The sequence below is a fragment of the Manis javanica genome, chromosome 13, assembly GCF_040802235.1.
Source record: "Manis javanica isolate MJ-LG chromosome 13, MJ_LKY, whole genome shotgun sequence".
In the NCBI taxonomy this organism is placed as follows: Eukaryota; Metazoa; Chordata; class Mammalia; order Pholidota; family Manidae; genus Manis; species Manis javanica.
Window position 1 is genome coordinate 48,246,731 of NC_133168.1, and position 17,286 is coordinate 48,264,016.

At 35.2% G+C, this 17,286-nt stretch overlaps 1 protein-coding gene across 12 annotated transcripts in view; it reads right to left on the reverse strand.

The window, feature by feature from the left end:
* PTPRK (protein tyrosine phosphatase receptor type K) overlaps nucleotides 1-17,286 on the reverse strand; it is a 552,018-nt gene that overhangs the window by 244,641 nt on the left and 290,091 nt on the right. For all 12 annotated transcript variants that reach the window (XM_073219592.1, XM_073219587.1, XM_073219589.1 and 9 more), the window contains one exon: nucleotides 7,519-7,693. In XM_073219592.1, the coding sequence (XP_073075693.1) occupies nucleotides 7,519-7,693 (175 nt within the window). The remainder of the gene's footprint in view (nucleotides 1-7,518; nucleotides 7,694-17,286) is intronic.

Sequence of the window (17,286 nt, forward strand, 5' to 3'; positions counted from 1 at the left end):
GGGTGTGGATTTATACATTGAGAAAGCTGCCCATATTTTGCCACAATTATTGAGTGTCCGTCTAGTCATTAGTCCCTAAATCCTCACTTTTAAAATTTTAGTACAGCTTTTTCTTTTTGAATACAAATAACTATGAACTAAACACAATCCATGCTGAGGACTAACAAAATACAAATGTTTACCGATGCTTATTTGTTCTGACATTACTATTGTTTTTAATTCTTATTAGACTATTTCTTAGAAAAGGGAACACAATACTAACCTAGATACAAAAGAAAGTGCTTTCTGCGGTAATAAATTTCATTGAACAATTTAGTTTTCACTGACTTACCTATACCATTTGACTTCTACTTAATATTTTATGATTGTTTTCTGTTTTCGGTGTGTTTCTTAGTTTGTACTCTAGTACGACAGGTTCCTGACGGCATTTTACTAGTAAGCAGTAGGTTTATTAGCTAGTTTCTTTTTTTAAGATGTGAACATCTAAGTGGCAAATAGTTCATGCTAACTGCAGAAGCTAAACACCAAAATACAGCCAACAGTCTAGCAAGGAAGCCTACTATTACTGATTTTTTAAAAGACGAAGTGGTGGGGGAGTGAAGAAGACTCGAGAGTTACGACTGATGTTCCCCCCAGAGTACTTACATAGCCATCGTTATTCATTGTACCTCTAAAACTATGAATTTCTCTCTCTCTAGCTGATTGATTTCAATCTGTCGGCTATAGGACTTCTGTTAAATTAACATACTTTAAGACTCTTACAGTACTACATTATTTACGAGATTAGTGCCTAATAAAGGGTTTTAATGGACTAGTTCCTTTGATAGGGTATTTTTTACTTGATAGGGGATCTTATTCTTTTCTTATAGAATTACAAATGTGACCAAAATCTAAGTAAAAACTGTGCCAAAATATTTAATAATTCCACATTTCCCTATAAAATAAATTAAATTATAAATTGCTTGAGAACTGACGTTTTCTTTGTAATTTCTTGGTGCCTATTATTTACCATTTTAAGTACTCAATAAAGGCTGCTAGCTGCTTTTCCAATAAAGTTGCAAATTGACTTCATTGCTTCCTTCTGGTTTGGGGGAGGGAAAGAAAAATAGTGAGCAAGTAGGGGAATATAAATTATAAAGACACTGTTAGACTGTGAAGTTGATATAAGTCCTGGAAGAAATGGACTCAAATTACATTTATCACAAACACAAAGAGAAAACAGAATTGAGAGGGTCAGAGAGAAAGTACAGACCTACTCTCAATGCTCCAAAATCAAATTCCCTGGAGTACAACAGAAAGAATTCTTTGGCATGCAAATCATTCTGCTTTCTCTTTGATCGTTCTCGAATTCTTAAGAGGTAAGCTCCAACAAAAGCAGGTTCCTCAAAGATTCACTCCAAAACACAGTGACCAGCACTTGTACTGCTAAACGTTAGGTAGAGTTCTACACCTGAATCTCACTTAGGAAAAACACTCAGAAATCCTTTGGGAAAGAACTCTTACTGTTTTTATTTTGAAAACAAACACAGACAATAAGAAACATGAAAGTAATCACTCAGACAATACAAATGCTACACTCCACCATTTTCATTAAATAGCATCAGAAAACTCCAGCAGGAGAAAATTAATAGGAAAAACTATTTGGAATAATGGTGTACAAGCGTAATGGAACAGAGTTTCAGTAACAATACGTTATCGGAAATAAGGACATCTAGTATCCTTTTGCTTATTGAGGGTTTAAAAATGTACCAGACATCTTGTACACTGAATCACCTGAATTACAAGTAGCTACTATAAATGAGAGGACACTCTACATGTTTCTTTTATCATATTCAAGGGTAGCAAAGTATAATTTTTAGACATGCAATATTTGCAGTCTCCTCCAAATTTGAGACATTTCGTAAACCTTGACTGACTGCATGTGCTTTCCTAACTATGGTGGGACAGTTGGGGAAAATTAGTACGTGGTAGATCTGTGTTCTTAGACTGTCATTATAGGTCAGATTTTAATTGAATTCTCCCAGATAACTCCCAGTATTCTGTCAGGTTAACTAGTTTTCACAATAGAAGCAAAGAAAAGGGATCTTCAAGTCAGCATTAAGTAAAAGGATTTTTATATAAATTCATGAGTCTGACAGCTATGCCATGAAAACTAGTTAAAAATCAATAGCATGTGGTATTGAGCAGAATGCTGAAGGACCCAATCTAGACATTTCCATGGCCTTTAACCACCAACTAACAAAAATATTACTATGTTGTGTTTTCCACTTCCCAAGTCTCCTTGCTTCTAAGGTAAAAACATTAAAATGAAATATCCAGACCTGAATTTTAACTAGTATGTACAAATAGACTAGACTATAACCTATTGGTTGAATTAAGATTATTTTTCAAGTGAAAAAATTTCATGCTGAACTTAAAGTCATCCTTTTTAGTTCATATGAGAAAGGAAAGAGACTGGTTCAGACACTACAGAAAACAACTGCTATCATCTTTCCCGTATGCGAGCAATCTTCATTCCATCTGTAAGTGAGTGGCGAATGTGGTCCATCACTTGTTCTGTTCATCTTTTAGGATCAGCTCCACCACTGGGGCTTCAACCAAACAATTTCTTTGGTTAACTTTTAGAAAAGTATTGATTGTCTTTCTCTAAATATGCTAGGAGCTGCAGCAAACAAAGATGAACTAACTAGACAGGCTCTGATGGGATGCAGACTACAAATAATTACAATAACATCAGGACCTGTAAAGTTCAAATGCAAGCCCACTCTTAGTTTGGACTTCCTTCCCTCCTCACACGTTAGTAGTGGGTAAACCAGTACTAGGCAAGTGATTCCATCAACAGGTTGCTCTTCAAAAAAGCTATGATCCCACTCAGTACTATTACCTGATTTATATGACAGCACTAGTCTTCCACATTACCAAATTCCAAACTGTATGTCCGTAAAGGTTAATTTTTAACTTCTTTTGAAGGATTTGCTCAATTCCTTTCTTACCTAAATAGAATGAATAACTCCCCTCTGAATAACATTCTTTGTACTCTGGAGTCCCATGTATAATGTACAAATGTTCTCTGATGGGCCTTCTAGTTGTCTCTCCATTTGCAGCCATGCAATTTGATACCTGTGGGAGGGAGTAACCTCTCTGTCCATTGGATGAGATAAAAGAAGTATATAGCCATATTGTTATCTTGTGACCATATGGAGACCCTGGCTTAGGATACAAGCCAAAACCATGGACTACAGAGTGAATAACTGGAAAGAACCTGGATCCTTCATGACTAAATGAATCAACCCAGAAGCCCATCTCTATACCTTGCAGTTACAAAAATCAATATACCCTTATTTTTAAGCTACTTCATGCTGTCTTACTAAGGGAGGTATCAACAATCCAAATTCCTTGTTTTTAAACACCAAAATTTATTTTACAGGTCGACCTACACTGAGTAATAAGTTAGGCAAATAAGTTGACTGTCACCCCACTTTACAGCAAGAGGTCCCTGGTATTCATTAGGAATAAATGAAAAAAAAAATTAACTAAATACTTTTTAAGTCCAGAGCTTTTGGATACTGGCCAATTGTTGACATTATAATTTGAAGATGCGATACATATACACAATGGAATACTATTCAGCCATAAGAAAGAAACAAATCCTACCATTTGCAACAACATGGATGGAGCTGGAGGACATTATGCTCAGTGAAATAAGCCAGGCAGAGAAAGACAAGTGCCAAATGATTTCCCTCATTTGTGGAGTAAAACAATGAAGCAAAACTGAAGGAACAAAATGGCAGCAGACTCGGAGACTCCAAGAATGAACCAGTGGTTACCACAGGGGAGCGGTGCCGGAGGGCGGATGGGGAGGGAGGGAGAAGGGGACTGAGGGGTATTATGTTTAGTACATATGGTGTGGGGGATCATTGGGAGAACACTGTAGCACAGAGAAGGCACACAGTGGACCTGAAGGCATCTTGCTGCACTGATGGACAGTGACTGCATTGGGGTGTGGGTGGGGACTTGATAATATGGGTGAATGTAGTAACCACATTGTTTTTCATGTGAAACCTTCATAAGAGTGCATATCAATCATACATTAATAAAAAATTAAAAGAAAAATATAATAACTGGAAATAGAAATTGTCACTTAAAACAATCAGAGAATTTTATACAAGTTTATTATGGGCCAGTTGGTTAGAAATATATGTGGGTCTTTGATTCAGACAGGTGGAAAAGAAAGAAGACTGCAAATGAGGTAAAGAATGAGAGTCTATAAAATAACTTAGACTATAAAGTTGGCACTTTAAGTTTGAAGCTTGTAAACACCATTTCAGCCTGTATTTCACATTTTGTACACTTCAATTTTGTAGAAACATTGAGCAAAAACATCTGCTCTTGATCTCATCTCTGTAAAAACTTTTTGTCGATAAAGATTGGCTTCCATAAGCTCAAGACATTATCATTACTCAAAATGATCTGGAAGCGATGCTAAAGTCATGACAACGTAAATTCTCTTTCAGCATACTGGGTTTTTTTTTTTTTTTTTTTTTGCTCCCTCTGGCTGTGGGAACACAGAGATCAATATCCTTCAACATGAGAATTCTGCAGTGAAATTTTCATTTGTAACAAACAGCAACAAGAGAGCCTCAAGCATGCCCTGTCACTTTCAGTGTAAGAGAAAATGCACGAATAAACTCTTATCCTTGGGTCATTTTTGACAGCAGGCAATACTATGCCAGCTCATATTAAAGCCTATTCATATCACTGCCCCCAAAATTTCCTTTAAAATTACCATCTTTTGTATTTGAGTAATAGGATGTCAGTTTTGAAAGTACCAGTTAAAGACAGGACCTGCCACCATAGTTAATTCTCAGCACTGTTTCCACACCAGGACAGCTGACCCAGAAGGGTGTGTCTGTTGGTTAGCAATATTTATTTGGTGGTTCTCTGGACAAACAAGAAGAGTTATTGCTCTATTTAGTTTTTAAATAAAGTATCAAGTTTCACCTATAAGTATTGGATATGTAACAAACTAAAATATGTTGAAAATAAAAATACAACTGTCAAAACTCTCCAATTATGTTTTTAAAATGTTAGCAGACTGGATAACACATTCAAAGCACCATCATATTTTTACTCAACTGGTACAATATAACATCTAAAATCAGACAGAGGTTAAATGGCAGGACTTTCAGGAAGGGAAAAAAAAGTCATAACTTCCTATGAAATTCATTCTCCTTTTATAAATCATATTGAAATTATTATTTATTCCACAAGTAACGCTCCTAGAACAGCCATAAGGCAGTCTTTTCCACATAAAGACCACGTTTCAATGAAATAACAAAATCTACTTTTCAATTCAGATAAACAGAGGAGATCTAGTAATGCTGAAATAAATTACTCTTTAAATAAATAAGCATGAAACAGCTATATGAAAGAGGGAAATATATCTTTAAAGGGAACACCTGGATAAAAGTTTCAAGTCTACCTTTTATAAACTGATAATTACATTACAGGGCCACTTCCTCAAAAAACATATATATTAATTATGTATAAATAACTGTAAGATACTGAAAAGCACTCTAGGTAGACTATTAAAAGCCACCACCTCATTCAGTGGCTGGATATCATGAATGCACGTTCGGTACTAGGCAGATACAGTGAGCATGGTGATGACTCAAGAGCTCACCCACCTCCCTGGATCTGTATGTAGCATACCAATCACTGAAAATTACCCAAGGGCACCTTAAGGCCTTCAGGAGAGAAAGATGCTGAACAGCACTCCGCAAAGATGGCTATACAGGCATGTATGGACACAAAATAATTTAATCCTTCTAACTGAGCACTGGAGTCAAATATTATCATATTTTCTTATTATCCAATTAACAGGGGCTGTGATTTCATGAATTTAAGCAAGTGATACGAGCTGACTCTGGAAACATGAGAGAAGTTTATTTAAAAGAGAGTCATACCCAGTCTAGAAAGATAAATTTTTTTTGATGAGCTATAAAATATCTCAAGATAAAAGCATTACAAGTGGTTAGTAGCATTATTTAATAATGTTAATGTGAGATAAAGCTGTGGTGGGAAAGAAGGAACCCAGCATCAGGAGGAGTCAAGAAACATGGGGTTAAATTCTGGTTCAGTCAATTATTAGATTTTTGCGACTCTGGGCAATTATCAAACAATCTGAATTGCAATTTTCTTCTCAAAAGTATTAAAGGTAAAAGTATTAAGATCAAGTACATCTTAAAATGAAATAATATATGTAAAAAGATAGTTGATGGCAAGCATAACAAAATGTATTAACTTCAGTATGGATATGCCTCATACTCCTCTTTCAGCCTCTGGACAAGACACATGCCTCACTCTCCGCCTACTGGCACTTCTTTCTCTTACCCCTGCCCCCACATCCACCCCGCCTTCACCTGGGCAACTTTTTCTCAACCTTTGGATCCTATCTCAAAGAAAACTTACAAAGGTTTTCCCTGGCACCTTTGACAAATCTCAGCCCAGTTTAAATATTTTTGATAGGATATCCCAAACTTCTCTGTGAAGAGACTTACATAGTCTGTAATTATTTTCGTTCATGTCATTATTGACTGATGCTTGAGTCTACTCAGCAGAGTTGCATTCTCTTGAAATTTCCATGTGGAAAATAGATTCCTAATTTTTTTGAGATTTCAGCTCAACTGTCACCTCTCAAAGAGACATAACTTCTGTGTTGAAAGACATCATAAAGTGACCTTAACTACACCATCAATCCCTGTCATTTTGTGTTTTTGTTCTCCTTTATAACAGGTACTATGACTTGATACATTTTTAATCTTTCCATATAGCATATTTCAGTGTTAGGTTCTATATGAGCAGGGACTTTGTATTCTACTTACATTGTATCTTCACCACCTGGAACAGTGTACGGAACTCAGCAAATATTGAGTAAATGTAATACATTGTGCATTTGTGCTTGCTTTTCCAGTATTCACCTCAGCTATGTAATGATATGTGATAATCCCTCACATTGCCCTAGTAAACTTAGTATCCAAGATACTAATGAGGACCTCTTACCAAGTCTAACTTACTATAATTCTATAGGGGGCCAGAACTGAACATCCACCACTGGGTTTTCACATTGGCAAAATTTACAGGTCTACCTGGGGAAACTGTGGCCTTGACCTCACTGCCACAGGCTTTGAACAGCAAAAGTAACAACTGCTTTAAACAGAGAAATGAATCTAAAATTAAAATTCAAACTAGGTGATGGCAATGTGGAATGAAGTGCTTTATATGGTTAGCCTTATTAGAGCTTTTTAAAATAGATATCTTTTGATGGAAAAACTTGTTGAAAACTAACTATGCAACCACAGTCTTAATTTCATCTTAAGGCAGTATCAGAAATTAATGCTATGATTATTTTAGTGACTGGAGATGAAAAGCACTGGAATTAAAAATCAATCCAAATATATACAAAGTTGCTTTTGTTCTAGTAAAGCCATACAATTTCAGAAGTGAAAGCAACTTTACCTCTCACAATAAGCTGAGCAAAATTGGACACACCAGAACCTCGTTCTGACTGAGTTACACAGCGATACAAATCCTGGTCAGTTTTTGTCACTTCTTGCAATCTAAAGGAAGCAGCAAATCTTCTGTGATTGATGTTCTTAGTCTGGGCTACTGGTATATCTTCTCCATTTCGTCTCTGCAAACAGAAACCAATCTTTAAGAAACAGATTCTTAACATTTCCACAAATCTAAAACATCTTAGTAATCAATATCTATGATAAATTTTAATCCTGTTGCTAAATTAGGAGGAAAATACCTATATAGCCTCACAAATTTTCACCATTGTCATTCCATCAGGAAAATTATGTAAACAAATATTGGTATCCTTTAGGTGGTGGACACTATGGTAGTAATCTCAATTTTCTATAAAATTGCTATTAGTTAAAAGTATATGAATGAACAGGACAGTTATTGTCTCCATGGCAAATGATTCACTGGCCCCTTCTTCCAAAGTACATATATGTATGTGCTTCTTTTAGACCTTTTACTACACTGCATGTTCTGTAATAGATTTGTCCCCATCAGAAGACCAAGACCATTCCTAATGCATCTTAATATTCTAAATGTGTAGCATGTGATGAATCACAGGATGCAAATAAAATATTCATGAATAGAGTCAAATGAAAATCTCTGTAAACTTTCATCTCTTCAGCATTAATGACAGCAAATGTATACCATTTAAAAGAAGTAATCAAAGATAAAAGCATATCTGTCAACTTTCAAGTGAAATACTGGAAATCCTATGTACATCAGGTGCCTCACACAAGACCAGTAAATGTAAACTGTAAAAGAAATCACTGAAAAATTCAACCACAATAAAATGTATAACTTCTGTATATTGAAAGACATCATAAATTTGGTGAAAAAAACAAGCCGTAAACTGTGATTATTTGTCATGGAAATAACCATCAAAAGATAAATAGCCAGGTAATGAATGTAAAGATCTGTGGCTCAATAAGAAAAATGACCAACAATCTTATCAAAATCTGGACAGGCTATTTAACAAGAGAAAAATGTGTATTTAATAACCACATAAAGAGACCCCCAACCTAAATTTTATAAATTCAGTAGGTCATAGAGAACACAAAGGAAAAAGAAGAGGCACAACTATAAGAAATAATTGGTCACGATCCTCAATCTCATTTCTTATTGGTGAAATGTTTAGTATCACTGGTATATTTGCACACTACTTGAAATATCATTTCATACTACTAGCCATGGAAAACAAAACCCTAAAGTTACTAACATAGTGTAAACTGTTAGATTCATTTTAGAAAATAATTTGCTACCATTTAGTAAAGTTAAAGATGTATATAAACTTTAGGACCCAGAAATCCCACTTCCACATTTCTGTATTTGAATCACTTTCATATGTCATCAAGAAGATATGATTAAGAATGTTAAATTCAGAATCATTTTTTAAAGTTTAATATGGGAGAGATCCAAATATTATTGATTATTGGATAGACTGAGATTTATCCATTCAATAAAATACAATGTTGCAGTTAAACTACACAAACTACTGAAAAATTAACAATCAGCAATCACAAGCCAGTATTCACCATGCTCTAGCATTCCACTTACTTAAAATACATATACACATGTTTAAATATGTTTTTTAAAATCCTCAACAAAAACTATGAGATAAAAATGCAGAATGTTAACTTGTTTAATTACAGTGATGGGTTACCAGTGATCATCTTACTGTCTTCTGGAATTTTTTGTATGTTTGAAATACATGGTGTTCTTTAAAACAATAAAAATTAAGGGATTGCTATATTATTTTAATATATTTTTAAATCTTAAAATTCACTATATCTTTAATCAACTTTTTCTTCAAATCTGAAATTATATATGTGCACATTATATAGTATATAAATATATGTTCATGTAAACACATACATACATACCTAAGAACATAATATCTCAATTATTTTACCATTTCTCATTCAATCAGTTTTTGTTAATTCTTTCCTTACCCACCATTCCATAATTTTTGCACCAAGATCCCTGATCATTCCCCTGGATAATAAGAGGAACAGAAGCTTATATTCAAAAGCCCTGAAAATATAAAGCCATAAAATGACACCTAAATTCTCTCTTCCTTCAAACACATAAACAAAAAATGGATTATGTACGTAAATCTTAGACTGCATTTTTTTCAATTATCACATCAATTGATACAGTCTCTCTAAGTGGAAGGCTGATCATAACTAAACACTCTTTACACCCCCATAAATTCTCACTTCCGTCTCCCTCTAATTTATCCTTCCAGTTGTGATCACCTACCAACACCTTTCTCCCTGCCATTTATATCTCTCCGTTCTTTTCCAAGTCCACCCAGTTCCTGCTGCCCGCCCTGCCTTCTGAATTACTTTGTGCATGCACACAAACACACCTACATCTTTTTAATGCCAGGCCTTTCAAAAACCCTTCTTTCATGAAAAGATTCTAAGTACTCACAACCTTTTCCTTTCAATACAGGCATATCTCCAAGATATTACAGGTTTGATTCCAGACAACTGCAATAGAGCAAATATTGCAATAAAGCAAGTCAAATGAAGTTTTTGGTTCCCCAGTGCATATAATAATTATGTTTATACTATATTATAGTCTGTTACTTAGACAATAGCATTATGTCTAAAAATACAATGCACATGTCTTAATTCTAAAAGATTTTATAGCTGTTGACTGATCAGGATGGTGGTTCCTGAGGGATGGGTGGTTCAAGAGGTTTAAGTCAAGAAGTCATCTCTACTACAGAGGTTCATAAGGTTGGATGGCTGTGTCAATTTCTTAAAATAAGACAACAATAAGGTTTGATTCATTGGTGGATTCTTCCTTTGACGAATGATTTCTCTGTAGAATATTATGCTATTTGACGATATTTTACCCACAACAGAGCTTTCTTTCAAAATAGCAGTCAATCCTCTCAAACTCTGCTGCTGTTTCATCAATTATGTATATATATGATATTCTAAATCCTTAGTTGTCATTTCAACAATTTTCACATTATCTTCACCAGAAGTAGCTTCCATCGCAAGACACTCTTTCTTTATCCATCAAAAGGAACTCCTCATTTGTTCAAGGTTCACCATGAGATTGCAGCATTTCAGTTGCATCTTCAGGGTCTGCTGCTAATTCCAGTTCTCCTGCTCTTTCCACCACATCTGCAGTTACTTCCTCCCCTAAAGTCTTGAACCCCTTAAAGCCATTCATGAGAGTTGGAATCAATTTCTACCAAACCCCTGTTAATGTTGATATTTTTAACTTTTCCCACAAATCACAAATGTTTTTAATGGCATTTAGAGTGGTGAACCATTTCCAGAAGATTTTCTGTTGACTTTTCCCAGATTCTTCTTAGGAACCAGAATCTATGGTAGTGATAGTCTTACAAAATATACTTCTTACATAATTTGAAAGTCAAAATTATTCCTTGATTCATGTGCTGCAGAATGGGTGTTATGTTAGCAGGCAAGAAAACAACATAAAATCTCATTTTACATCTCTGTCAGAGTTCTTTCTAATATTTTGAAAGGAGTCTTTTTTTTTTTTCTTAATAGTAGGTTTCAACAGTGTGCTTACAATATCCAATAAACCATGTTGTATACAGATGCCCTGTTACCTAGGCTTTATTGTTCCTTTTATAGAGCATCGGCAAAGTAGATTTAGCATAATTCGGAAGGGCCCTAGGAGTTTTGGAATGGTTCCTGAGCACTGGCCTCAACTTAAAGGTACCGGCTGCATTAGCCCCTAACAAGAGAGTCAGCTTGTCCTTTGAAGTTTGAAGCCAGGCATGGACTTCCCCCTCTTTAGCTATTAAAGTCTAGATGGCATCTTTTTCCTATAGAAGGCTGTTTCACCCACACTGAAAATCTGTCATTTAGTGCAGCCACCTTCATTGATTATTTTAGTTTGATCTTCTGGATCCCTTGCTATAGCTGCTACATTAGCACTTGCTGCTTCACCTTGCACTCTTTTGTAGCAGAGATGACTTCTTGCCTTAAACCTCAGGAACCAACCTCTCCTAGCTTCAAACTTTTCTCCTGCAGCTTCCTCACCTCTCTCAGCCTTCACAGAATTGAACAGTTAGGGCCTTGCTCTGGATTAGGGTTTGGCTTAGGGGAAGGTAGCGGCTGGTTTGATCTTCTATCCAGACCCACTGAAACTTTTTCCACATCAGCAATAAGGCTGTTTTGCTTCTCTTATCATTATATGTTTGCTGGAATTCCTTTAAGAACTTTTCCTTTGCATTCACAACTTGGCTAACTGTTTGGGACAAGAGACCTAGCTCTCAGCCTATCTTCTTTCCTCACAAATCTTAATCATTTTTAGCTTTTGATTTCACATGAGAAACATGCATCTCTACCTCTCACTTGAACACTTATAGGCCATTGTTGGGTTATTAATTGGCCTAATTTCAACAGTTTTGTATCTCAGGGAACAGGGAGGCCCAAGCAGATGGACAGAGACCGGCAGACAGCTGGTTGACGGAGCAGTCAGAAGACACACAACATTCACAGGCTAAACTCACTGTCTTACATGGGTATGGTTCATGGCTCCACAAAACAACTACAATAGTAACATCAGAGATCACTGACCACAGATCACTACAATAAATACAATAATAATGAAAAAGTTTAAAATATTGCCAATATCACCAAAACATGACACAGAGACATGAACTGAGCAAATGCTATTGGAAAAACGGTGCCAACAGAATTGCTTGATGCAGGGTTGCCACAAACCTTCAATTTGTAAGAAAAGGCAATATCTGTGAAATGCAATAAAGCAAGGTATGACTGTAATCATCATTCCATCTTTTGATCCTAATTTGCATTTGTCTCATAATGTCACTGTCCTCCAAACTTCTCTCAGAGGAAGGTTTGTTTTCTTCTATGACCTCGCCCTTCTTCAGGGAAGGCCACTCTTACCCTGGTTCCTTACTTCCAGATGACTCTTATTCTAAACAACATAACAACTTCTCAACGTATGGAGTTCCTAGATGCCTAACTATCACTGCCAGCACAGTTATCTACCAGATGAAAATATCCTCTCCACAACAGTCCCGTGAATATTTTTAGTGATCTCAAAACTCACCCTCGTCTCAGAGATAAAGAATAGCTTTGTTTACTACCTTCTGACATCCAAGTGCCTACGCCATGACAGCTTTCTCTCAAATCATGGCTGCCCGTGTAATCCCCTCATTTCTTCAAATCTCTGCATTGTCAGTAAGAACTCACTCTCTGACCCTTTCTTTCATAGCCAGCCATTTCAAAGAAGGTTACACTAGCCTGAAAGAATTCTGGATTCTTTTATTTCCACTGTTTATGCATTACCAATGTAGGCTTTGCATTATATCTTTGCAACCATTCCAGAACTCTGTCTTTGGCTGGAATCAGTCATTTGCTCTCATGAAAAATACATGCTATCGAGCAAAAGAGATAAACAACTCCTAGACATTCCCAGTTGATTCACACAGTGGCTCAAGGTATAGAGTCTGACTCTTGCCTCTCTGCCTCAACTTCATACTCCACCAACTCATATACACTCTTCACTTTCTCCTCTCACTGACATTGTCATGGAGAGTGCCTCAAAAAGTCAAACAGTTTTTTCTATCTTTAAATTGATTCTATAATATATACTGTATATGTCCTTTTATCTCTTTGTGTGCTAGAGTCATCCTAAAGGTAGGGTTTCAAGTTATACTTCAATAGTATTTTTCTCCCATGGCATCACATGTGTATTATTTTTATTTAATAGATACTCAACTTCTGTGTTAAAATGAGTTAAATTCACTGACAAGAATCATGTAAATCTTCCTTAGGCTTTTATAAAAATTGTAACAAAATATATAATAATTAAAATTAATAATAAAAGGAATTTACATGAATACAGAATCTCAAAGATATCAGATAATTTACACAAAGCTATTTGGAATGATACCACAACTCAGAGTTGCTGAGGGGCCTGCTTAAGGGGATCCACTCAGGAGATCACAAAGCTGATTATGTTACATTATGCTTATATCTGTGTGTGTATTAATATACTAACAACTACAAAACAGGTGCTTACATAGGATATAAATTATTTATATAGTTAATGAGTACAGGAAACCTAGGTGCTCTTTATTTCTTAAAATAAAACAACAATAAACATTATTGTCATAGTATTCAGAGTCATCTTCAATAAACACTTAATAAGCACCTCTAAGTACTTTATGTTATAATGTTTGCTGCTGTCTCAAACATACAGTGATAATGATTTCTATTTAAAGATCAGAAAATCATAGTCCAGAAAGATTAGAAATGTGATATATAGCCTGTTAGTACCAGGATTAAAACTCATAACAGAGTTTGATGACATAAAATCCAGCAGTATTTCCCCTAACTAAACCAAAGCTGGGGTTTTTCTTTTTCATTTGTATAATAGGTCTCATCCAATGAATTAATTATTTGTTGCTGAGTTCTGATCAATGCCTTATATCAATAAAAAATACAATTCACTATACTAGACATTGCTTTACTCAGCTTCCAGTAATGCATTACAGTTAAAAGTAGCAATTGTTGAAATGTACATTCAGAAGTCAAAAATAATGGTAAGTATTTCTGTTAGAATCCAAAATAATAGGTCTTTGCCTGACTACAAGCTATCAATTTAGCAGAGCGGGCAGGGCTATGAAGGAAATAAGTAATAGTAAATTTCTCTCATGCAGCAGTGTTTGTATATACTTTTCTGACTTTATTCTTCATTTCCAAGCTCTTATCCAACTTTGAGATTTTTGTATGAATTCTCCATTGCAAATAGCCCAACTCTGAAAAACTGTGGAATATAAATCACAATACTATATGATCCAATGGATATAACTTAGCACTTCGCTTTTTTCTATTCCTTTCCCTTCCCTTCCCAGATCCTTGTTATGCTTTCTTATCCACATTGTGTCCAGTATAGGTTGCTGAGACTTGTCACTTACCAAACCACCTGGGCAAATCATTGGAATCCCTATTATTCCTCCTCTATTAAACTGAGTAAGCTTCATCATGCAGGGTACATGCAGTATTTATTTGACAAGTTCAGTTCCTAGAATAAAGTAGTGTAGTGGTAATACTGGATAATTCCCTACATCTGTAATAACCAGGTTATTTAATCAAATTCCTTGCTATTTAAAGTGTGGTCTACAGACCAGTAGCATCAGGATCACCTGTCAGATTATTACAAATGCAAAGTCTAGAGATCACTCAAGACCTACTGAATCAAAATCTGCATTTTTACAAGATCCCTAGGTTATGCATCAAGATATTATAGCTTGAAATACACTGATAGAAAGCAAAAAAGGTGTCCTATTCCTACTAACAATGATAGGTCTAAAAATGGGTGTGTACCCTGATTATGTACAAGGAGATAGAAAAGGAACAGGCAAAGTCACTTTCAGAGAGGTTTCTTCACTTATACAGAAGACTCAGTGGGTCCCCTTTTCTTTTTCTTCAAGTTATGCCTAAAACTAGAAGAGCTAATATGTCAGCATGAGAGAGCCCAATCTGATGGAAAGTTCACACGCTGAGGATGGCACGTTAAGGAGAAAGCCATGATCCAGTTCTTAATCAAATGTCTGAAATGGTGTCAATAACTCCTAGAGCCCCTTTCTTCCTGGACTTCCTGTTAAGTGATATAATGCTTTTGGTTTTCTTATTGCTCTCAGCTTGAAATCCTACAAGTCAATGCAGTACCATTAAAATATTGATACAGTTTATTTCAGCTTTTTTCAAAGCTTGAGGAATAAAATTAATCCAATTTATTTTAAATTCATGTGGCACTTAGAACGCTTGCAAAGATTATTTCACCTATTGACTTGAAGAACAAATCAAATTATATTTGTTATTTTATTTGTTTTCACTGTCTTTCCTGAGCACATAATAGTATATCACCTCTCCATCCTCTTTGAGTTGGAGAAATTGAAAAGAAACTGTTTTCCTACATGTGGTATTTAGATTCTTGTTGAACAACATTAAGAGGACTGCATATTATTTGCCAATATATGCCCTTTTTTCCAAATCTAATTCCAAAGTAAATCTTCTCACTTCTGAGGTTGAAATCAATCATACAGCCATCCAACCAAATTAATCCCAAAGACCTGAGGTTTACTCATCAGGGTTTGTCTGCCAATAACAACCTTTTTTCTTTCTCACAGGGATGATAAAGCTATCATCACGATCATTATTATTACTGAACAATTAAATCCAAGAAATTTAGAAACACAAAAGGGCATCATCTCAAAATTAAAGTTTTAGAAATGTACAAACTTCTAAAATGAGAAATATGTTGCTATTTTGAGACATTCATTTATATTCATTGGAAACTTAAATTTATTCAATAGATTAAGCACTAAGTAAGAAAATAGTGTTCCTCCAGGAAAAAGTTACACTATAATGGCACTACTAAGGTCACCAAAGTATTTATGACTTGGCAATGAAAGGATTGAACAAGATGAATGATACTTGAAACAGAAAAAGATAGGGGCCAAAATATTATAATTCTGATATAAAGCAGGGTAAACATATGTTGGGCATAGATCTATAGCAAAGTAGTAGAATCAGGATCATTAACCAAGTATAACAAAAATTAAAGTCAGCTATTAAACAAGAAAAGGAGTTTTAACCTAAGAAGCAGAGGAATCTATGCAATGTTGGGAGAAGGTAATAACCAATGTGAAGAACCAAACAAAGAATGCATGAGTAAGGAGACTGAGCCAGCCTGATGGGGGATGATACTTATTGTCAAGTCCATTTATCAGCTTCACAATTTTTCATTACTTCTCAAATCTTTTATCTAAAAATGGGGATATCAATTTATATCTCCTTATTCAACATGATGTTGAGAGTATTAGGTGAGATAATTGTGCCAAAAATTTTAATTTCAAATCCTGATGATAGCAATATTATGAAGATAATAATCAAAACAATATCTAAGTGAAAAACATATTTGATGACTGTGATGGTCTATTCATGAGTCAAGTTGGCAAGGCTACAGTCCCCAGGTATTCACTCAAACACTAACCTATGTCTTCCTCTGAAAGTACTTTGTTGACATTTGTTGAAGGTATTTAATTGACATTAAATGAGGTAGATTATCCTAGATAATCTGGTAGACTTAATTCAATCCGTTGAAAAGTTTTAAGAGCAGAATTGAGGCTTCCCTCAGGTAGAAGAAATTCTACCTATGAAGGGCAATTTTAGTGTGTGTCTGAATTCTCCAACTTGCCCTTCCCAAGGGTTTGCCTTACTGATTCAGACTTGTCTAGACAGCAACCACAATCACATAAACCAATTTCTTGCAATAGATCTCTTGGGGGATGTGTGTGTGTGTGTGTGTGTGTGTGAGTGTGTATCCTACTGGGTCTGCATTTCATGTTTGAACCCTGACAGCTGGAGATGTTTTTGTTACCAGAAATGGTTCTGGAGACACAGCTAGATTTTTAAAGATGAGTACTCTGTTTCTGTGTAGTTCTGAGTTTCTGGAACTGGTTCTCTAATCTGATTAATTTAATGGCACTAATTACTTTATTGCTAATGGTAAAGAAAACACTGTTAGTCCATATAACATAATGTAGCAATAAAGATGTGCAAAATATTACTGTTAGATATTCCTTATCAAATAGCTGTAGAAGGCAAAGTTCTAGGTGACCAGGTATTTGCTACCTTAGGACATTTTTGACTGAGGAATATAATGGGA